This window comes from Sminthopsis crassicaudata, chromosome 4, assembly GCF_048593235.1.
Source record: "Sminthopsis crassicaudata isolate SCR6 chromosome 4, ASM4859323v1, whole genome shotgun sequence".
Lineage (NCBI taxonomy): Eukaryota > Metazoa > Chordata > Mammalia > Dasyuromorphia > Dasyuridae > Sminthopsis > Sminthopsis crassicaudata.
This window is the reverse complement of record NC_133620.1, coordinates 389,004,347-389,029,475: the sequence shown is the minus strand read 5'-3', so window position 1 is coordinate 389,029,475 and position 25,129 is coordinate 389,004,347. Positions and strand designations below refer to the sequence as shown.

The 25,129-nt window shown below is 31.5% G+C and overlaps 1 protein-coding gene across 2 annotated transcripts in view; it reads right to left on the bottom strand.

Moving 5' to 3' along the window:
• RYR2 (ryanodine receptor 2) overlaps positions 1 to 25,129 on the bottom strand; it is a 699,155-nt gene that overhangs the window by 165,604 nt on the left and 508,422 nt on the right. For both annotated transcript variants that reach the window (XM_074262493.1, XM_074262494.1), the window contains 5 exons: positions 24,737 to 24,786; positions 5,190 to 5,250; positions 2,357 to 2,595; positions 1,277 to 1,358; positions 976 to 1,106 (listed from right to left, as the gene is read on the bottom strand). In XM_074262493.1, the coding sequence (XP_074118594.1) occupies positions 976 to 1,106; positions 1,277 to 1,358; positions 2,357 to 2,595; positions 5,190 to 5,250; positions 24,737 to 24,786 (563 nt within the window). The remainder of the gene's footprint in view (positions 1 to 975; positions 1,107 to 1,276; positions 1,359 to 2,356; positions 2,596 to 5,189; positions 5,251 to 24,736; positions 24,787 to 25,129) is intronic.

Below are 25,129 nucleotides of genomic sequence, written 5' to 3'. Positions count from 1 at the left end.
ATATAAAATATTAGTTACATAAAAATATTTGTCTGTCACCCTGATAGGGTGCTTGGCCAGAGTGTGATATGCTCACTGTTTATAATAGTCAGAATTTAAGCCCAGGCCTTTCTGGCCTCAAGGCCAGCTCTGTATCCTATAAATACACCAAAAGCCATCAGCATAAAAAAGAGAAAGGCAAACATGAACATTTTAAAATAAGCATATAGACCCAGGAACAACAGGAGTATCATATCACATTTATAGCACTTTAAGTTAGATGACATTATTCAGATAAGTATCAAAAAAGGAAAGAAATAATTCTTAACCAATGAAAGAGATAAAATGAACAAATGAAAAGTATATTTCAATTTATTAGTTGGAGTAGCATATACTATCAATCAATTTGATAAGTATCAAAAACCTGTTTTATTGGAGTACATATGCAAATGAGACCATCCCTATTTTGAAGTAATTCATATTTTAACAGGGAAGACAAATATGTGTGTGAATATATATATGTATATATATATATATATGTAATGTTTATATGTATATATGTTTATATATATAAATTTTAAACACAAAGAGAAGAAATACAAATAAATACACAGTTATTAAATGCAATATAGTGTGGGAAAGAGGGTGCTAACTAGCAATTGTAGGGATTAGGAAAGTCTTTATGCAGAAAATGGTGATTATCCTGAGTCTTAAAGAACAAGAAAAATTTTATGATGCAATAATAAGAAAGGTTATTTGAACCACAGAAAATGGAGCATTGTATTTGAGAAAGAGAGAAAATGGTTAGTTTGTCTAGATCAGAGTATAGAGTTATGCATAGGCTAGAATGATACTTTGAGGCAAGGTTATTAAAAGTATTAAAAGCTAAAGTAGTTCATGTGGATAAATTTAAAGAGGCAAAGTAGGACAGATGAGATAATTTCTATTCGTCTTTAGCTTATTATCTCAAAATAATGTACTTTAAAATGTTTTTACCTGTTCTTTCTCTTGAAGACTTAGTATTATAGATTGAATACGTGTTATGTTTGTTCAGATGTGTTTCCAAAAAAGCCACAGGGAAAGCACCAGCAAATGCAGCCAGGCATTCTCCTAATGCAGATCGCTGCCTGTAAGTATAAATTAGTGGCTTGTTAACTTAAAGAATATCCCATATCTCCCTTAATATCTCAGGTGATCAATCTAATTTTAAAATTAGAGACTAGCTCTAATCAAGTCTACAGTTAGGGAAAAAGATAATCTGTATTTGTAGGGTTTGATCAAAATCATTCTCTCTTACCTTTCCACATAGATACTCTTGCTGGTTCCCAGAGCATATAAGCTAGTCAGGATTCTGTAACAAGAAACCTGTACATCCTCCACTAAAAAAAAAGTAGGGGAGGGAATTAAATATGAAGAATATCATCTTTTAAGTGTTAAATTTCAAGATTATGTTGGCACTTAAGAAAATTTTGAATGCAAAGCAATCTCAATTTTAAAGTGATGCAAAACTAAAAATTAAGAACAAAAGAATAAGAAAAATATACAGATAAAATAAGGTATAAAAATATTTTTTGGTTCTAGGAATTAGTTTTAAGACATTCAAACTATTGTATGAATAATATTCTTCATTATACTTTAAAAATATTTTTTATCTTTTACTTTGTGATTGAAAAGTACTGAGGCATCAAGAAGTCCAGATTTATTTGACCATAGTATAATTCATAATATCAAACACAATGTTTAGGATAAGAAAATCAAAATGTTTAAGAGGAAGTAATGAATAATAAATTTTGTTTTACATTTCTATCCCTGACACAAATTACTACATAATTAATACAAATATAGAAGTGTTAGCTTCAATAACTTGAACAAACATTTCAAGGTATTATGGTTTATTTGTATTTTATATTTGTGATTAAATAATGCATGGGATACTGGGGACAACTACTATGAACAACTAAGACTGTTGACTCCAAATTGTTTTGTTTATTACTTTAAATAAGGACAGCTACTATTACAGGATTTAGAACTAGAATGTATCTTTTAAATCATCTAAAACCAAATTCAACACAACAAGCACAATTCAAATTCTATGATTTATATATAATTTATAAATATAGATAATATAGCTATAGATATAGACAGATAAAAAATTCATCCAATTAAATGTGGTAAAAATCAAAGATGGAATAAAAAAAAACAAAACAAAATAAAACAAAACAAACAAAAAAAAAAAACACAAAACAAACTGTGGCTTGTTGAGGTACCAAGACCTATAAAAAGGATTCACTGTAAAAAACCAAATTATAACCAAATTATAATCCCTGCTTAGAATGAAATGATATTTCAAAATCTTTGTAAGAGATACTACACATACATATTAGGTCTTCTCCAAACTGATGCTGTCCGATGTGTTCAAACAGTGAAGACAGCATTGGCAAAAGAGCCACTGTGGTATAATTAATAATTTGAGTCACTCCTTTTGGCTGGTTTCTAGTATGAGTGAATTGTCCTTGTTTAAGATTTTCCATAGTTTTCTCCAAATCTTCAGCTGCATTATCCAAAAATGCTCTCAATGCTGTTTTAACACTATCCATGCCAGTCTTCATCACAGTTCTAGGTAGTAAATACAAAAATACAAAAATGTTTACATCTTCTCATAAGATCATACAAACAAAATATATGCTTCTCATTTGATTTCTAAAATTGAATAATCCACCAAGCCAAAATTTATTCTAAAAAAGAATCACACACAACCTTTAAAATATTTTTATTGTGTTAAAGTCCATAAAATCTAAGTCTAATCTAATAATGTTTTATGTATCCCAGATCCTTTCATGTACTTTTATAATAGATAATGTTTCTAAGAGGCTCAGAAATTTCTTAACCAATCTCCCCTAACAGACCTTATTCTGACAGTTTATAATCTTTCCGCAAACAAAAAATATCATTTTAATTTCATTCATTTTAAATAAACAAAACTTGAAAGAATTTTTTTGAAGGCTTCTTAGGAAAATATTTTTTAAAAAACTACTTAGAGGAAGGCACATTTCTTCTTATAAGGGGAATCTACAAATCTTAGTTTTTAAAGAGGGAAATAATAATATATTAATGAACTTTATTGTTCAAAGACATTAAATACCTATCTCAAAGAGATATTCAATAATTGTTGAAGTTAGTCTGTGAGACTAAGCAATATACTGGTTATACATTTCTTCCCAAACTCTTGTAAAATGCAAATAACTTGTTAAACTGTAATGAGCTATCTCTATGACTAAGAGATATCATGGAATCATTTTAAAGTTAAATCTTATTTTCAATGCTTTAAATAAATGCTAAGCAAATCGAAGTATAGAAGGTCAAATGATGCCAAGTGTACTGCATTTGAATTCAATTGATAAGCTTTCTTTTTGGCAGTCATGTTACAACTCTGGTCAAATTCTTTGTCCTTCCTAACTTCTAAAAAGAGAAGTTTCTACTCACTTTCATCCTTGAGATAAATGTATCTATTCCCATGGCTAAAAATATCACCTACAGATGACTGAACTTTATTCACTAAGCCCCAATGTCTCAATTGAATGCCAATTCTATATTGTCAAATTACTACTGCTTACCTCTTACTAGAATGTTGCTTTAGAACCTTGAACTCAATTTATACCAAACAGACCTAATTGTCTTCTGCCATAAACTCCTTCTTTCCTTCAAATTTCCCTATATTGGGTGACAGCACCATGTTACAGTCTTAAAACTGTCATCCTCAACTTTTTCTTCTGGGTCATTATCACTTCCACATCTATTATGTGTTGTGCTTCTAACTTCTACTATCCGTTTTTACTACAAATTCAAACCCGATTTCCTTTTTCCTGGGCTACTAAAATATCTTTCTAATAGTTTTCATTTTCTTGTTTCCTCCTTTTTATAGTCACAGAGCTGCCAAAATAATCCCCTTAAGGTATAATAATCTGTATAGGTCTATATTCATTTATCAGCTCAGAAAAACTTCAATGGCTTCCCACTGTTATGAGATAAAATACTAAATCCTTAGATTGACATTAAAGACATGTTACTCATTAAATCCAATATAATGTACTGATTTTTTTCCCAGGCAATTCACTTTCATATATGTTCCAGTCAAATTAGAAAACAAGATGAAATAATGTTGATGGGATCCAGCTGATCAAGCTAGAAGGGATCTTATAAATCATTTCATTAAAATCATTTACTTTACAGATAGGGAAACTAAGGTCAAAAAGATTATTCTCTCAAGATCTTCCAGAACTAGAATTCAAACCTCCTCTAAATGTAATGTTCTGTCCATTAAATCATAATAGCAGTATCTAACATTTATATATCCTTTTAGTCTGCCAAGCATTTTACAACTATCTCATTTTAGCCTCCTAACAACCCTGGAAGATATAGAATATTTGTATTTCTCCTTTACAGATGAAGAAATTGAGGCTGAGAGAAGTTAAATGATTTAACTGGGGGCACATAGCTATTAAATGCTGAAGGTATGATTTGAATTTAGGTCTTCCTAAGTCCAGGACCATCTAGCTTCTCTTTACTCTTTTGCCTCATCCTCTAATTTCCCTATTCCCTACACTCACAAAAATTAGACATCATCTATACTGGGACAACCTTCCATGATGCAATGTGTTGAAATAATTTCCTTCTTTCAAGGTATAGTTCAGGTGCAACCCAAAGAAAATACCATCCATGATTTGCTTGTGAGGCCTCCAAAAACTCTCATAACAAATTAAACAGGTCTTTTCCTTGACACTGTTAAATCCTATTTACATCATATTTGTGTTTTATGTTTTATGGCCCATATCCAGACTTTAATCTCTTTGAGAGCAAAAACAAAGTCATTTTATTTCTTTCTCTTCCCCTGACAAATAACACAGTACTTTGTTTATAGTAGTGTTTTTTTTTTTCTTTAGTGGAACTAAGTCAATTCCTGGACACAACTGAAATAATAAGCTATATGCTTTATTGGAACTACAAAGCTGCCTTATAATGCAAACAATATTTAGAGTTAACAGATACCTACAGACTTACAAAGGGGAGGAAGGAGGAGAGTCTCCAAAAATGGACTAATAATCTACAACTGTTACAGTTTCCTACAATTTCCAGATTTCAATAAATAGCCCCTCATACCATTTTTATATTTAATACTTTTCATTGATTTGGATAGAATATATTTCCTTTACCTTGCATCCAAAGTCTGACCCAAAATATGAAGGCAGTTGACAATTGAAGAGGCATCATTTCCTAAACAAGAAGTAAAGTGAACTGTCGATCACTCTGCAGTTTTAGAAAAATTTCATTCCTCTTAATCTCTGCTTTTTTTTCAAAATTATCATATATTAAAATGGCCAGTAAATCACACAGCAAAACCAATTAAGTGGTAATGACTTTACAATCAAGTTAAAAGTCATGCACATTATTTATGTAATGGTGGAAATGCAGATGCAGGTAGGTAAGCAATACAGCATTGCCAACATACTCAAGAAGCACTCATAAATGATGCTTAACTCAGGCTAGACTTGTTTCACTTGAGCTTATACAAATTTCATTTTAACTAATCCAAGTTTATCTGAGTTCTTATAGTATTCACCTCAAACAAATTAAATTCCTTGGTGTGGTAGAGACCAATCATGCAAAAAAGCATCAGAGGTGAAAGAAGCTAATCTGGTGTCCCATGACAATGCAAGTCATCTCCTAGGAATCAAGTTAACTCCCTAGTAAGATATTGAAATCCATAAGTCTCTTTGAAGGTAAGAGGAAATGACTACGGTGTTTTATGCTTTTTATCCAGAAACCATAAACTACATAGCCTATAATATCCTGTAAATACAAAATAGGGACATAAAGAACACAGAAAATATATTCAATATGATAGACATATATTCTTATATATGAATGCAATATGATAGGTACAATTTTTTTATTGATGACAAGAACACTTAGAGAAATAAAATGACACACACAAAACAAAAAGATAAATTCTATTGATATGTAGCTTAGTAAAGCTTCTTTTTAAAAATCATATAATCAACAAATCTTCCTTCAAAAACAGGTATGTCCTGGCTTTGTCAATAATAAAATATATAGTTAAAGGCAGGAGTTATGTTTATAGACTATTTCATAAATTACTGCTTTAGCAACAGATATTTTATAATTTCCACTTGGGTAAATGTCCTGAACTCCTTCCCAAACTAGGTTTTTTGTTCTGTAGTGGCAAAGTCACATTATTCTTGCTTCCTTCCACAGAATATTTCATCTTATGACTATAGATTTGGAGCTATGCTGAAGTAACATGGGAATACTTCATACATCTAGACAACACAATGAAATTCATTTGGAGGAACAAAAGATCTGGAAACTTAAGTGAAATACAGAAAAAAGGAGGGATGAAAAACAACTGTTATATCCAGATTTTAAATTAGGATATATCCAAAGTTCAGCCTAAGTTATCTAGCTGTCCATATTTCTTGAAATATGTTACAGAACAGCAAAGAAAAGAAAATATTCTATTCAGATCAAGAAAGCTTCTAATCTGTTGCCATGATATACAATGCTAACTTTTGGGTTTTGATAGACACTTTATAATATTTAAAAATATCCTCTTCCCATTCTCCTTCAAAGCTCTGCTAGGTAAAAAAAAAAAACAACAACAAATTTAAATAGGAAAATCTCAATGTAACATTGTAATAAGGGAAGGAATAAAAGGAAATAAAGGAATAGTAAAGAATTTGAATTTGCGCCAAATTTTTAATTTATATATTATATTCAATAATTAAGTTGAATACCCATGACAGTCTGAAAAAAAAATCAGAATGTAGCTCTGACACTGTGTCACCTTGGGCTAGATGGTATGTAATATCTTTCCCAGCTGTGATTCTAAAAAATAATTCTTTGAGAAAGAAAGAATTTAAAATAAAACCGAGCATACAAACTAGATAATTCACTTCTTTCACTTACTAAGATCACTAACCAAATACATTATATTTGTATCATTAATAAGAGCAGAAAGTACTAGTGGGAAATTGTTAGAATTTTAAGAAGTTGATGGGGGTGTTTGTGCCACTTGCTGTTTCTGATCTATTAGTTGATCAACAAGCATTTATTCACTATCCACTATATTCCAGGCATAAGGCTAAAGACACATATGTAATAGCACCTGTTCTCAAAGAATTCATCTCTTATAGGGAGACACAGCATACATTTATACTCTATATATTTGTATGGATGTGGGTACATATATAAATACATACATATATATATGTATACACACATATAATATATATATAGAGAGAGAGACAACATATACATATATACTATATATATGTACATATACATATGAAACAAGTATCTGCAAAATTCGTGCTATAATATACACACACACTTGCTCATACTAAATACAAAGTAAATGGGGGAGGTAAGCAGCAGTAGAAAGATGGGAAATTAGGGAATCATAATATAGGCAAGGGTACTTGAACTGGGTTTTTAAGGGAATTAGGTATTCTAAGAGGCACAGGTAAGAAGTGAATACATTCCAAGAATAAGTGGCAGATTATATAAAGACCCAGAAATAAGAAATGAGAGGTAAGAATGGAAAAGAATCCAGTTTGTTAGTATTAAAGAATTCAGAAGGGAAACTAAAGTTTCATAAGTGCTTAAAATAAGTTGGGAACAAACTGCAAAGGGTCTTAAAAGTTAAATAAACGACTTTATTTTATCCCAGAAGCAATAGGAAGTAAATGGAGTTGAGTAGGGGACTTATATGTTCAGCTTTCTATTTAAGAAAAACTACTTTCTTGTAGCCTTCTATAGGACAAGAGGTGAGGGAGAAAGGAGGGAGAATAAAATAGAGGGGGGAAAACATCCTAGAAAGTATCACAGAACAGCTGGGCTGTTTTGAAATCAATGTATAAAATTTATTACGTAGATTTCTGTGAATTGGAAATTAATTGCTTTATATTGAATGCTCTCATGTTCTGCATTTAAGTTTAAAAAGAATAAATAAAATGTGTAGGACAATGAAAGAAGATAGAAAAACTAATTAGGAGATTTTCAATAATACAGATGAAAGGTGATAAGGGTCTGAACTAAAGTGGTATCTTAAGAGGAAGATGCAATAGTTCAGGTGAGGGATGATTAAAAACTCGAACTAGGATATTATTTTAGGTAAGAGATGTGGAAGTAGAATTGACAAAACCTAGTTGGATAAGTAGAGCCTGGGAGAATGAGGATGACTTTGAGGTTATAAACCTGGTGAATTCAACAAAAAAACAGAAGTTCAGGGGAAAGGTAACTTTGGGAGCAAAAGATAAATAATTCTGTTTTGGACATGCTGAATTTCCAATGTCTCCAGGATTTTCAGTTCAAAATATGTAACAGTAATCAGTGATACATAATTGAAGCTCTGGAAAGAGATTAAGGCTATATAAAGATATAGGAAGTAAAAGAGGAAATAATGAAAGAATATATTTAAGACAGAAGAGGGATCCAAATGGTACCTTAGGCTAGCCTAGATTTAGAGTTAGGGATATGAATAATAATATAAGAAAAGAGACTAAAGAGTGATTAACCAAGAAAGATCAATATCACAAAAAACCTAAAGAGGAAAGAGTATCTAGGAAAAGAAGGTAGTCAGTACTTTCAAATACTGCAGAGGCTAATATAAATGAGGAAGGAAAAAAGATTATTATATTTAGCAATTTAGAGAACACTAGGCAATTTGGAAAGAGCAGTTTCAGTTGAATGATGAGGGGAATGGGCAAAATGAGTTGATAAATGGAATCATTTCTAGAAGTTTCACTGTGAAGGGAAGGCAAGATAAAAATGACAAATTGAGGGGGTAGAATCAGGATCAAGTGAGGATTTTTTTGGTTTTTTTGTTTGTTTGTTTCTTTTAATGAAAAAAACTGGACATATTTGTAAATAACAAGGAATGAGTGAGCAGGAAGAAAGAAATATGGAGGCAGTGCCAGGGAAAGAGAAGAGAAGAAAGGAGCCTTTGTGAAGCAAATTTGTCAGAGAAAATGAGAAGATGATCATCTAGGGTAGAGAGAAGAGTAAAGCTCCATGTATACAAATTACAATTTAATCCTACTCCTGGTGAGAGTTATCTATTGACCCCAAGACATTCTTGCTCCTTTCTCAGCGTTCAGTTTCTAACAGCCAGAAATTTCAATTCTAGCTCAACGACTACCTTCATACAAAGGGATTTCAATATACATGGTAATGTAACCTTAATATCTTAACCACTTGCTTCCTCAAACTATTTAACTCTTATAATCCCTTATGTTCCCAACTACAAACAGGTCACATTCTCAATTTTACCATCACAAGACCTCTTTGACATCATCCTCTACTTTTTTTTTTCTTTTAATTTCTGTCTCAGATGAAAACGCAGCCTTTCTAATTGAGATCAACCCTATACATAAATACATTTCATATCTTTTCATCTGCTATAGAATAGTGCTTTTATTATCATTCTCTACTCTCTAATCTCTCCTTCTCTACTTTTTCTTTTCCTGACACTTGCATATATCTTCATTTCTCCTCCATTAAAAATCCCCTAAATCCTATAACACTCTTTATCCTGTATGTCTTCTCTTTCTCAGCCAAATTCCTTTAAAAATTGTGTTTACTCACTGCCTCCACTTTCTTTCCTCTCATTTTTTTTTTCCCTCTGCGACCTAGCTTCTCTAATCACTTATATAATACTACTCTTTTCAGTGTTCAGTCAAGGAGAATCAAGGAGATTCCAACAATCAAGGAAATGTTGATTTTCAATGAAATAAATGACTTTCAGGTATTCACAGTGAAAAGACCAGAGCTGAAAAAAAAAAAAAAAACTGATTTTCAAATACAGGACTCAGGAGAACCATAAGGAAATAATCAGGAAATGTAAATTATAAAGAACTTAATAAGATTTATAAGAGGATGATATTTTTAACTTATGAGTTTCTCATTATAATGGCAGTTAAAGGAGTATACATAGACAGAGGACACAGGTATGAGTTTAATATATAAGAATAATATCTAAAATATATATATAATTAAGGGATGAGAAAAATGTTCTGTGAGAAAGGGAAAGGGAGAGAAGGAATAGCATAAATTATTTTCCATTAAAAAAGAGGCAAAAAAAAAAAGTTTTTATAATGGAAGGGGAAAAGAAGAGGGGAATGGTAATAAGTGAACTTTATTGTTATCAGAATTGGTTCAAAGAGGAAATAATTTACCTATTCAATATGGGTATAGAATTCTTTCTTACTCTGAAGGAAAGGAGGAGGGGAAGGAGACATGAGAAAGGGGAAGGGTGACAGAAAAGAGGGCATATGGGGGAGGTGGTAGTCAGTATCACAATATTTTAAGGGCGATCAGGGTAAAAGAAGAGAGACAACAAATAGAAGAAATAAAGTTAGCAACAGCAACTGGGAAAATTTTTTGAAGCAAGGTTTTTTTGATGAAGACCTCATTTCTCAAATATGCAGGTGATGGAGGGAATCCTAAAACTGTCCTCTGACTTTGGGGGGGGGAAGCCATGGATGAATTCTTGAAACTTTCCTTGAACTCTTGAGAAACTTTCCTTTGGGAGAGGCCTGCCTCAGGGAATCAAAATAAAGTGGCTTCATTCTGTTATCTTAGTGGGACTAGCTATACTCTCTACTGACTAGCTGCACCCTCTATTAGTCCAGGATCACTCCTACTTAGCTCTAACTTAAGTGATCTTATTCAAAAGGATCACTCCTACTTAGCTCTAACTTAAGTGATCTTATTCAACTGGAAATCTAGGCCTGGAGGCAGTGACACCATTGAAGAAATCTCATTCAATTGATCTCTTATGAAAAAGGGCAATTTTAAACTCTTAATTTGCAGAGGCCCAAAGGAGGATCATCCCTTGTCAAGGAACCTCTCTTCTTGGCATAGTTGCCTGTCAGGATCCCTGCCCTTGTGAAGACATTCTCTTCTTAGTGTTAACACCTGTTTATCTCTCTGCCAGGATTTCTCTGCTAGGACCTTTATCTCTCTGTCAGGTCTTTATCACTAGAAAGTCAGTCTCCTAGCAAAAGCTGACTTCTGCAGTGCCAACAATAAACTTCCTTTTTGCCAGTCTAATATTTCGGGTTCATGAATTCTTTCATGTTGGATCTACGCCAACCAAAGAGGAGTACCCACAATTATCTGCACTGCCACTAACCCCATCATTTTGGTTCCCTGACCACATCACAGGGAACTAAGTCAAATTTATTTAAAAAAATAAAAACCATTCCTCAATTGATAAACAAAAGATATGAATTATAATAACACCAAAGGATTATATAATCATGCATATCCTTTGATCTAAGGACACTACTAAGCATGAATCCCAAAAGAGATTTAAAAACAAAGGAAAAGAACAAATATTTATAATAACTCTCTTCTCAAAACAAAAAATTAGAAAGTTAGGGGATACCCATCAATTGGAAAATGACTGAATAGATTGTGGTATGTTATTCTGATGGTTTATTATTGTTCCATGAGAAATGATAAGTAAAATGTTCTTAGAAAAAAAAAATTGGAAATCCTCCATGAACTCAAGCAAAGTAAAATATGCAGTGTACAAAGTAATAGCAATATTGTGGGATGATCAGCTATGAATGACTTTGTTATTCACAACAATATAATTATCTAAGACTATTCTAGGAGGACTTATGATCCATACCCAAAGAACTTGTTGTATGTGAAAATAGATTGAAAAATATATATTTTTTTAACTTTGCTTTTCTGGAGGATATTTCTTGGGGTGTAGGGATTTTTATTGAAATGCTTTGTATCATAAAAAAGAAACTACTCAAGAAAGGAAAAAGAATAAACTTAAATATAACTACTCTTGGATTTCTACTGGGATGATATATCTGGATAGAGTAAACCTCAAAATATGAAAGATTTCTGAATGACAGTACTTGAGAGAGAGAATTAAAGTAGCAATGGGGAACAAGATCTATATCAGCTACCCTTGCTGGATCAGTGTTTATTGGTCTATAGGTAAGTACAGATGGTATTGTCATTGATAGCTTATGGATAGTCTTCTGAGGAAGGCAACTATTTCTGAATGCCAGAAGACATAATTATAAAAGGAAGAGACCTAAAATGTAAGTAAATTTAAAGACAGAACAGGAATGCAGACCATTAATGGAAAAGAACCAGATTGAAACAATGGGAGCAGTGTAAGTGAAGAAAATAGGGATGAGAGAAAAGGAAGTAGTGATAGGGAATTTTTTTTTAAACATATAGATGGAAATTTTGTATCATTGGGATTGGAAGAATAAGAGATAGAAATTTGTTGTTTATACTATAACTTTTGTCTCAAATTCATATATTTGATAATTCAATGATTGGCAAATGGTGAGTCTTTTTTTTTTTTTAAATCAAGTGCTGAGCATAGGTGTTGGGTTGAGTTGTAGAAGTGAAGGATTTATGTCTGAGGTTTGGGTCCTAAAATGAGCTCAGAGGCAGCAAATTCAGATACGTAAACTGAAAAAAGGAAAAGAAAAGCAATAAACAATTTTTATTTCTACAGGTATCTACATATATACATAAACATATGTACAAATAAATAAACATTTTATAGAGATATGATGAGAACGTAACCGTTTCAATAATTAAAAAATTATCAAAACTCAAGTATAAGCCTTTTACCTCAATAAATTCTGGACTGACTCTCCTATCTTTTTACCAATTTCTTATTTTTTCTATTAAAATCACATCTACTATACTCTTTCTAGAACAGAATACTTTTATTATTATACTTGGTAATATAAATATCACATATGTATATATTATCTATACAGAACTATAATAAAATATGCCTAATTAATTATTAAAAACTTGACAAAATTATACTATATGACACTAATAAAATATAGAGATACATAAGAAATTTCCTCTATTGATTATATTTTCCTCCTAAGCTTTTTGAATATAGGCATGTTTGTTTTTGTTTTTGTTTTTGTTTTTGTTTTTTAATTTGGTAGAAATTTGAATTAAGGACACATTTCCTTCACATCCATTAAATGACTGCTGTTAAGAGTGCAATAGTATTCTCACTTGTACATTTGACAGAAATGCTATAAAAGTACTAAATTCAAATAGAACTTGATTTTCTGTAATGAATATTTCTAAAATTCAGATCCAAACTTAATTATGTAATTATGTGTATACACATGTATATGTATATGTGTATACACATTTTAATTCATTATAAATAGATAATGTTAATATTGGGGAGAGAAAGAGAGAGAGAGAGAGAGACAGAGACAGAGACAGAGACAGAAACGAGAAAGAGAGGGAGAATGAAACAGAGAGAGAATGAGAGAGAGAAAGAGATAGGGGAGTATTCTTTGTTCTTTCTTTAAAATAAGGTTTGTATGGAGGGGTGTGTGTGTGTGTGTGTGTGTGTGTGTGTGTGTGTGTGTGTGTGTGTGTAATATGGTGGGGGCAAGATATATATTCGTGTTTCTAGAAATAGAATGAACATACACTAGAGACAGTATATCATAATGCTCTTTTTTATGAGTCATAAAGGAACAATCCTAAATGAAAATTTGTGGGGGTTTTTTGCTAGGCTTAAAAATTATATCATTTTCTTAATAGCCTTTGATGAAGGTAGGAACCATCAATTAAACAATCACTCAACAAAAAGAAAAGTTACCACAATTTTAACACATCAATTTGCTGATCGTTGATAAACATTACAGTCTATGAACATATATAGAATACATGAAACATTTGATTTGCTAATGTAAAAGGAAATTATTGTCTTTAATTCTGGAGCATTTAAAACTGATGAGTACTACCTCTCCACATGGCTTCTGTGATACTGTTTTCCCTGATATTCCTTTTATCTGTGTGATGACTCCTTATTAATCTTTCACCTTTTCATCTTCCTCTTCCTACTTCATAAACATATATCATATGATCCTGTGGAAAAGACCTCAGAGGTCAGTTAGTCCATTTTTTTACAGATGATGAAATAGAAGATGTATCTCAGGTTCTTCCTTGTTCTAGTAATACTTTTTCTTGGTGATCTTTTCCTTTTCTATGGCTTCAAAGATCCACAACACTGTTAAAATGACTATCGAATCTACATATTCAAAAAGGATCTTTACACTTAAGTTCAGTCTCATATTCCCAACTTTGTGCAAGCCACCTCCTTTATGATGTTCAATTTAAACCTCAGTTTAACACATCTAAAACTAAACTAATCTGATCTTCCTATCATTTCCATATCTTATACATCTGTCCTTTTTCTGACATTGGTACTATGCTAAGATCCTCATAATTTTTCAGCTGCATTTGCATAGCCTCCTAATTGTCTTCATGACCTCTTATCTCTTCCTTCCATAATCCACTCTTCATATTGGTATGATAAGAATTTTTTTTTAATGTATGAATCTTTCTAAAACCTTCTTTGGCTCCTTTTTGGATAAAGGATATAAGATTTTATAAGATAAAATATAAATGACTTTATCTGTTATTTGAAGTTCTTCACAACTTGGCAGTAGCCTGTCTTTCTAGGTTTACTTCACTGAAGTCATTTGTACCATAGAGCCAATTTTTACTTTGATAGCATCTTGCCACTTCCTGTCTCCATGGATTTATGATATTCTTATACCCTCAGAATGCATTCCTTTCTTATATATGCCTATTGAAACAATTATCTCTATCAAAGGTTCAAGTTTATTGTTTTCTACTCCATTTAGTTTTATGGATATTCCTAGATTAAAATGATCCTTCCTTTCTGAAATTTTCCAAAATAAAAATTTGTCCACATCTCTTTTGTTTCTATCATAATGTATCCTATATTATAATTATTTGGGCATGTTACATTCTCCTCTACAACATATGATCCCTTCTAATTCAGTTCCAAATGATCACTGATGGACAGAATCAGCTACACCCAGAGAAGGAACACTGGGAAAGGTGTGTAAATTGTTTGCATTTTTGTTTTTCTTCTTAGGTTATTTTTACCTTCTGAATCTATTTCTTCCTGTGCAACAAGAGAACTGTTAGGTTATGCACACATTGTATCTAGGATATACTATAACATATTTAACATCTATAAGATTGCCTGGCATCTAGGGGAGTGGATGGAGGGAGATAAAGGAAAAATCTAACACATCATAGACATTCAATAAAATTTATTTTTAAGCCCAAATCAGTTCTTGAAGCAGCATTAGCAAGTTAACAAATAAATTTAAAAACTCTGAAAAGAAACAAAATTTTTAATAGCTAATATTTTACTTACAACAAAAAAAATTTAAATTTCTAATGTGCTGCTCCTAAAGTTATAACTAGAATTTGATAAATGACTACTAGGTAAATAAGTACAAAGGCAGTTCTAAGGACAGGAACTCCTTAGAGTTAAGCCAGTTAAAAAATCAGAAAGTATCTTAAAATGTATTGTAAAAGTCATAGCTTAGTTAAAAATGTCCTTTATCCTCTTAGTCAACTGTGGATATCTTCTATATACCAGAAGTTCCTTAATGGTTTGTTTCATTCTGTGGAGCAAAAGTATCAAAGTGATCAGCAAATGTAAACTGAGAAATATTTACCAAGATAATGAAAATACAATACAAGAAAGAAAATTTTAACTTATAGTTTTTTTTCAAAGTTAGTACATCTCCATAGGGAACTGTTTGTATTTGAGATTGTCTACTATGGATAACTGAATTTTGTATTGTGTTCTTGAAGAATTTGAAATGCAATACAGAATTATATGGAACAAATTTACCTATAACACTATACTTCTCACCCGTTCTTAACTTGTATATCTCTGTTGAGGACATTAAAATTCTTCTAATCACACTGATTCCAAAATTTATAATCTACCTTGATTCTTTATACCTTTATCTTTATACCATCGTATCCAAATAATTGTCAGAAGGACACTGAAATGGTCTAGGCAAAAGGTGATGAGAACCTGAAACAGAGTAGTAGCAATGTCAGAGAAAAAAAGGTTTATATGAGAGATTCTGGGAAGATAAAATCCATAGGACTTGGCAAATGATTAAATATGCAAATTGACATTGTGAAGGAGAGAAGAGTTAGGAATTGAGGATGACAATTAGATTGCATAACTGGGTCACTGTGATGATGATGATATCTCCCGAATGTTTAGAAATGGGGAAAGTTTTGGGGCAAACATAATGAGTTCAGCTTTAGACATGGTGTTTTTAAGATATGTATCTTATATATCATATATATCTTTAAGATATATATGAGGTTATCCAGTTTGAGATGTCTTAAAACACATTTGGAAATTTAAGAGTAAATTAGAGGTTAGGGTTGGATAAACAGATGTGAATATCACCTGCAGAAAAAGGGATAATTGAATCCACAGGAGCTGACAACTTTCATTGAAATGGTACAGAGAAAAGAAAAGGTTTCAGGACAGAGTCACCAGATCTCTGTAATTTACTAGTTCCCCTCCACTCACATCCCAGTCATTCTAATTAAAGCCCTGATCATCTTTCACTGAGCTTTGAAACTGGTCTCTTTGCCTATAGACAATAGACAACCTGCTCTTAAATCCATTCTTCACACATCTGCCAAAGTGATAATCTGAAAGATCAGATCTAACCAGATTACCTCTTATCTATGTTTGCATCTAAAGCTCTTCACAATCTGATTCTGGCCCACATTTCTAGTCACACTGCATATTATGCTCCTTTGCAAATGCTACATTTCAGTGAAACTGTCCTTCTTGACTTATATGTGCCACTGCACAAGTTACCCCTATTCCTAAATTCACTCTTCATTTCTTAGAATTCTTTCAAAGCTGACTTACTTCATATGATACTTCCTAAATGAGGTCTATTCAAGCTCCTCATACAAGTCCAGAGATTATTCGGTGTTTTTATTTTGCATTTTTATTCCTTTTCTTTTCGTGAATTTTCTGTGTTCAAATTATTCTACATCTCTATTCTGTTATCTACAATAATGCCTTCATGGATCAGGTGCTTAATAGGTGTTTGCAAAGATAAATTTGACAGGATATACTAGTGGAATATGTAAATATAATCTATCACTCCTAAAGAAATAACAGCATAATTTAGAGCTAACTTAATAATATGACAAATCTTTATAGTTACATTATGATATAACATTAACATATACAAGTCACTATTAAGTTCAATAACATGGTTAAATTAAAGAGCTTTTTATTTCTTGTGTGTTTTCAATGATCTTTTCAGTAATTAGCATATTTACTAATTATTCTGTAATGTAATCTCTTAAATCTATATGAAATAATGAGATTTACTAACCTAATTTTGACTGACATTCTCATTTTAAGGAATTTTAAAAACCAAGAGGTTTCAGTAAAATAAGAATATGGAAAAGTAAAGAAAGCCTAACCCTTAAATTGAATGAATTTCAACCACCTGATACTTTCTTTTTCCTACAAGAAAACATAAAATTTTAAAACTTATTTTCATATGGATCCTAGAAAATTTATAGTGAAACACTATTCTGTAGGCATCTGTGCCACAAGTATAACTGTTTGTTTTGTTTTTTTTTTTTTGATTTGGTTATGGAGAATTTTAATTTGTTCATGGAAATACTTAGTCTACTTAGTCGGCAATAAGAGAACTGCATTATCCATCCTCAATTCTGGGTCATAGTCCTAGATTGCAGTCTCAAGAAGGAATACCAGCACACCACAACTTATGGCTGCAGAGGAGTAGGGACCTTGGTCACACAGTTCCAGGGTAAAAAAGAGTGCTTTTGGTCATGCGCAGACCAGAGCAAAGGCCATGAGAAATTATCACCTTGAAAGAACTAAAAACATACTGATCCTTCTCCTCTGGCCCACAACCTAGCTCTGAAAATAACTGAAGCTTGGGACAGTGCTTCCTCCATCTTGGCAGTAGAAGCCAATTTTAACATAAAGTTCAAAGTTAAGAGAAATATGCTGGAGAAATGAACAAGTAATAATGACAACAGCAAAAACCTGATCATAGAAAGAACAAAACAATAAAGCCAAAATGTCCAAATCCTCAAAGAAAAATGTGAACTGCTTTCAATACCAAAAAGAATTCTTAGAAGAGGTCAAAAAGGATTTTAAAAATAAGATTTATAGAGGGAAAATTGGGAAAACAAATGACAATGATAGAAGAAAATGATGAAATAAAAAAGATTCTGGGAAGATTGCAGAACAGATCAGTAAATTTCAAACTTTCCAGATTTCCCCCACAAACAGAACACATTTGAACCTCAGGGCAAACAAAGATTGGTGAATAGAAAAAAAAATCACCAATCACCACCCAAAGAGATTCTTTGTGGAAAATACATATGAATATTATAACCAAATTTTGAAACCCCTAGATCAAAGAGAAAATTTTACAAGAAACAAGAAAAAAAAAACCATTCAAACATGATGGTGCTACAGTTAGAATTGTACAGGATTTATCAACAGCCACAATAAAAGCCCACAGGTCCTGGAATTATATCTACCAGCAATCAAAAGAACTAGGCCTGAGGTAAAAAATGTAATGTCAGCAAAACCATCCATAATATTGAATGGAAAAAAAAGGACATTCAATGAACTTGCAGATTTTCAGGGCTTTGTCTCAACAAACTTGAAATTAATAAAAAATTTTAACATATGACCCAATATAAAAACTTAATTTCAAGGATTTTAACATGAATAAATTGTTTGGGTTTTTTGGGCATGAAAATGTATGTGATATCTTTAAGATTGGCAGGGTAGCTTAAAAGAAAGACTGGGGCAGAGTTGAGTATGATTTGGCTCTAAAAAGCCAAAGGTAAAAATAGCCATTATGTTACACAAATGAGATGTAGAGGAAGAATAGACACAAAGGTATTAGAAGGGGGAGAAGAGCTCATAATTATGTAAGTCTAATCACATTGGGAATGGGTTAAATAGGCAACACTATATATATATACCATGAAGGATATAGCACCCTCCAAAATCTATAAATAAGGGGGGAAGGGAATAAGAAAAGATGGGGTACAGAAAGGTGTATAGAATAATAGTAGTGGGACAAAGTTTGTAGGCCAATGGAAATGGGATAAAGAGGGAAGGAAAGGCTTGGGGAGAAGTTAAGGAAGGAATCCATAGGTTGGAGAAGGTTAAATTAGGCATGTTAAGCAAGGAGGTTAAGCAAGGCAAGTTAAAGAACAGACTTAAAGTAAAAGAGTTAACAGGGAGAAGAAATTAGAGATATATAGAAACACTATAACAAGGATCAGGAGCAGAATTTATTAGAAAAACAAAGTAGAGCAACTAATCATTGATATTAGACAAAATCAAACTTAAAAATCAATCAAGAGAGATATTATTTTAAATGTATGTAGATCTATGTATATGTGTACATATCTACACACACACACACACACACACACACACATATGTATATATGTGTGTGAATGGTTTTGTGGGTGGGTGTGAATTAAATCTGTGCTTAACTGTAGCCTGCTTGGTGAAGGGGGGAATTGTATAAAGAGGTAAAAAAGAACAAAGTAAAAAGGGTAAAGCAGAGAATAAAAGAATAATCTACATGGAAGCAAAGATGGACATTCATGAATATAATTCTTCTATTACTATATGCTCTCTTGAAATGGAATTTTATTGTTCTATATTTTGAATCTTCTCTGATAAATTTTTGAGAACATAGCAATGTTTTGTTCTGTTTTTTTTATTTTCCTTTTCTGTTCTTTTTTCTATTAATTTAATTTAGTATTTAGTTCAATAAATCTTTTTTAAAAAAGAAAAGAGGTACAAAAATGCTGAAGAACTCCTTAAAAGAGCAAAATTGGCCAAATGGAAAAAAGATACACAAAAATTCACTAAAGAGTAAAAGAAGAATTTACCATATGGAAAATGAGGTCCAAGAATAGAATTAAAAAGTAAAAACGGCCAATTGCAAAAGGTGGTGCAAAAGTTTACTGAATAAAATAATTCTTTAAACACTGGAATTGGGTATATGGAACCTAATAACTCCATGAGACACTAAGAAACAGTAGGATAACATTTTAAAAATGAAACAATTGGATATGTGAATTTCATTGGAAAAACAGCTGATCTAGAAAGTAGATCAATTTATTATTTATTTAATTTATTATTTTTTTTTTTAATTGTTTAATTTAAGAATTTTTGGACTACTTGAAAGTCATGATCAAATAGCTTGTGGCAAATAAGAGATTAAATGACTGAGAAAACAAAGTTTACTCTTTCACACATATTGATTTACAAGCAATATGTGCCAATTCGTCAACAAATTGGGACCAGATTTCCTCAACTTGTGCCTAGGACCCACAGGAAGACAACTTTCATATATTAAAAACAATTAATCAAATAATGATAATTAATTAGAAGGAAACAATATGAAATGATCTGACTTTTAATTGGAAGGAGTTTCCACGTTGGAAAGAAGAGAATGAATAGTTACAACTGCCTGTTCTCCCCCTCCCCCTGCCAAAAAGTGATGTCCTATTCTCCCAAGGATCCGTAAATAAGCAAAAGAACAAGGAAAAAATAACTGGTTGATCAGTAGTATGGAATCAGTTGTGTGCAGATCAATTGCTTGAATGAGCTTCTGGTCAGCAAAACCTAGTTAACTTGGTTAAGTGTCTCTAAGCAATAGGGAGAAATGGTCTGGCTTCTCAGACAACCAGAATTAAGTCTGAACAATGTGATAAGATTTAAACCTTACTCACTTCAGAAAATTGCACAGAGGAAATAGCATATATACTCAGCTGAGCATAGAAATATATCTTATAAGAAATGAAGGGGGGTGTTCTGATAGAAGGGAAGTACAGATGGGAGAGGCAGAAATCAAAAGAAAAACATTTTCTGGGATGGAAAGCATGAAAGGAGAAAAAAGATATGATAAACAGGAGGAAAAGTAGAATGAAGAAAACACACAGTAATCTTAACTTTGAAAAAAATTTATAGCAAGTTTCTCTGATAAAAATCTTATTTCTCAAACAATATATAGAACTGAGACAAATCTATAAAACATAAGAGCCATTCTCCAATTAACAAATAGGGAAAGACTATGAATAGGCAGTTTCCAAAAGAAGTAATGAAAGCAAGCTATCATCAGATGGAAAAAAATGCAAATTAAAACAACTCTAAGGTATCACCCACATCAAAAAGGAAAAGGACTAATATGTCCAAAAATATTTATAGCATCTTCTTTGTGGGAAAAAAAATAACCATCAATCGGGGAACTGATGAAAGTGTGGTATATGATTGTAATTGAATACTATTATACTATATGAAATGAACAAGATGCTCTCAGAAAAACCTGTAAAGACTTACATGACATGATGAAAAGTGAAATGAGCTGAATATTGCTAGTTATGATCATTAACTATTAATAGCTTAGCTATTCAACAATGATCCAAGACAATTTCAAAGGACTTATGATAAAAAAAGCTAACCATCTCCAGAAAAAAAAAAATTGATGGAATTTGAATGCAGATCAAACCATACTGTTTTTTAAACTTTATTTTTCATGGATTATTTCAAAGAATAACTAATTTGGAAATGTTTTGCATGATTTCACATGTATAAGCTATATCAAAATGTTTGCTTTCTTTATAAAGAGAGAGGACAGGAAAAGGGAAGAGAATCTTAAAGGTAATTTTTTTGTTAAAAAATGAATATTAAAGTAGATTAGCATTTAATTGGGAAAAAATTGTAAAGGGCTGAAACTCTTGAGTCAATGCACTGAGGTAGGACAATGGAACACCTGAGGCTAATTACCGATTGGACAATATTCTATAAGAATATGCTTGGAAAATGGCTCTTCCCACTGTCCTGTGCCCAATTATTTTGTGTATACAGAGAATTGTGGGAGGGACTGGGAGGTAGAGTGAGACTAGACAGACTCACTCTGGGGGGGAGATGAGGAGGTGAGGTTGTAGAGATCCTACACGTCCATCCCCTTCACTTCTACTACTAAAGATCAAGAATAAAGACTTTTGCTTATCCTGACTCCTGCTGATTCTAAGGTATTCAGGGTGCTAACATGGTTGTCACAAAAAATAAAATATTAAATAAATATATTTAAAAATTCCTGTGTTACTTCCTTGAAAATAGTAGAGGAAATTTCTAGTCTAAAAAAATAGTGGAAAAAATAAGCAAAATGACTAAGAGTGGACTCTATATATTAGGGAAAAGGATTGTTATTTATTTCTGCCTAACCCTACTAGCAAGGTTTGCTTCCATCATCACAATCTATGGCCTGCCTAATCTTGCCCAAGAATACAAGGGCAGGACTGATTTTCAATTTGCAGAATATATTTTTCAAAGTATATAAATATATAGATAGATAGATAGATAGATAGATGTATATGTGCATATGTATATACACACACATATGAGGCTATTTTTCTTCTTTTAATTTTTATCTTCTATGAGATAAGTTATCTTATTTCTATAACTTACTTTTCCTGATATTAACATAAAATATTTTAGCATCTAGATTACAATTTCCTAAAAAGGTTTTATATGTGTATATACATATGTGTATACATAAAGACATATGTGTAAGTGGGGATTCAGTTGATATATATATATATATATATATATATATATATATATATATATATATATATATGTGTGTGTGTGTGTGTGTGTGTGTGTTAAAAGACACATCTCAAACTAATTAATAAGACTTGATAATTACAGATGTCAGATGACAGCCAACTTTGGAATATGATTAGAATATCCAACAAATATCCATTACATATTATAATTACTGTCATTTGTATATAATTATGGCCTATACAAGTCTTTGGTTCCACTTTGATTTGGACATACAACTTAGAAATCCAGATTCTAAAAATAATTTCCAAGCAAAAAAAAATCAATGAACTCAAATTGTATCTCTTAACTCTAGTTCTAAGAAAAATTTAAGATACAAAATATGAAATAACAATCATAATATAATAAAAAACAAAAATGACATATGATATCCTACAAAGAACTGCTAAAAATAACAGTCTTACCGGTACTTATCACTTTTAGAATATCTAACTTTACATTACTGATAATCTGGAGACTATTTTACAAAAGGATTATTTACTGTTTTTACTCAAAAAGAAAAAAAAATTCTTAAAGAATTTAGATGAGAACATTTATTGAAAAATTATTTACATAGAATTCATCAGCAACATATGTATATTAGTATCATCTAATTTTTTAGCTTCTTGCTGATATTTAAAATTTGGGAAAATTAAATATGAAATGGGGAACAACTAACAAGTTGGAAAAACACTGAATCAATAATAGATCAACACTGTACTTCTGAACTGATCATTTCTTGCTCATAATTCTATTATATTTTTCTCTTCAATTAATAATTTTAGAATTGCATAAAACAAAAGTAATAGGAACATATATTCAAGGTATGGAAGAATTCATAATGTCCAGGGAAAGTGGCCACCACAGAGTACAACTAATGTTCACAAATGTATCTTAAAAGAATTATGAATATTAGATTGTCTCAGAATCAAGACAGTAGAGAACTACAAAATCACTGTTAAAAGAAAGGCTTAATAATTTTCATAAAATTTACTTCTCTGTTAATAAATTAAAACTAAAGTAATTCAAGTACATAATATTCAATAGACAATTCCCAAGTTAATTTCTGAAATAATAAGAACACAAATGCAAAATTCCAGAAGTTTAAAGGAAACAAGATACTAAGTAAAAAAACAAAAAACAAACAAACAAAAAAAAACTTTAACACCAAAGAATAATTTTAGAAAATGAATAGTGTTTTTCTATTATTAACAGAAAGTGAATTGGATCTCATAGTAAAATGAAAAATTTCAAAATAATGTTTGTGTAATGTCCATATGCACACATATACATACACCACACAGATACATACACTCTTAGTTTTCCATATGAATAGAATGAAACTTTGAGGACCTATATTAAATAGCTATGAGGTCAAAAAAAATTTGAAAACTGATATCATCCAGGAACATTCTTAAATTGATAAAAAGCAGTCAAAATAGTTCATATATGCTCTATGACCTTTCAAAAGCAGCTATAGTAAATTATGAAACATAAGATTTCATTGTTCCCTAATAGTTCAGTCCAAAGAAGACTATGGAAAATATTTTACCATACTTTAAATCTGGGAAACGACATTAAACTATATATTTGATGGAACCAGAAATTACAAGATGCCTGGTACATTATGTTCTTCTCCCTAACCCTCCTTTTTTTTTTTTTTTTTTTTTTTTTTTTTTTCACCAAGCCTTTCTCATGATTGAATACTAATATCTGAAATGCAATAGTCATATAGATTTGGAATTTAGAGCATAAGAAAATGAAGGGACTATATATGAATCAGAGATAGAACTTTGTAACAGTACTTTAATTCATTTAAATAAAAAAATAAATGAAGTTCTATGGTATAATTTTTTTCTATATTCAGAGAAAACAAGATATGACAAACACTAACACTTTCTTTTAAAATTTTGAAAATATCCCTCAAATTTCAAATATTTTGAACTAGCAAATAAAACCTGCCACACCCTCAACTAGAAGAACTGCTAAGTAAAATCAGCCTAGAAAACATTCTTTGGCCAATGATGACCTTGCATGCAGCCATGCAACCATGCATTCATGCAACAAAGCAAGACACAACACAATGCAAAATGGCAAAGAAAACCAAGTGATGGCCATGCTGGTATTTGTCAAGGGTCTCCTTACCAAACAGTGAAATCCTATGCCTGACAAGAACTCCAAGTTTGCAGAATAGGCTGAAGACAAAAGAAAAAAAAAAAGAGAGAGAGAGAGAGAAAGAAAGAGAGAGAGAGAGAGAGAGAGAGAGAGAGAGAGAGAGAGAGAGAGAGAGAGAGTAAGAGAGAGAGAGAGTAAGAGAGTAAGAGAGAAAAAGGGAGAGAGAGGGGGGGGAGGAAGAGAAAGGGGAAAAAGAAAAAAGATGGGGAGAAAGAAAAAAAGGGAGAGAAAAAAACAGCTGATATATGAGCAAGAAAAAAGCAACATGATGTCACGCAGAAAGAATCAATTATCTGAGCAGAATATGAGAGTAAAAGGTACTAAAGAAAGAATCTTTAAGTGCATACCTTTAACAAACATGGT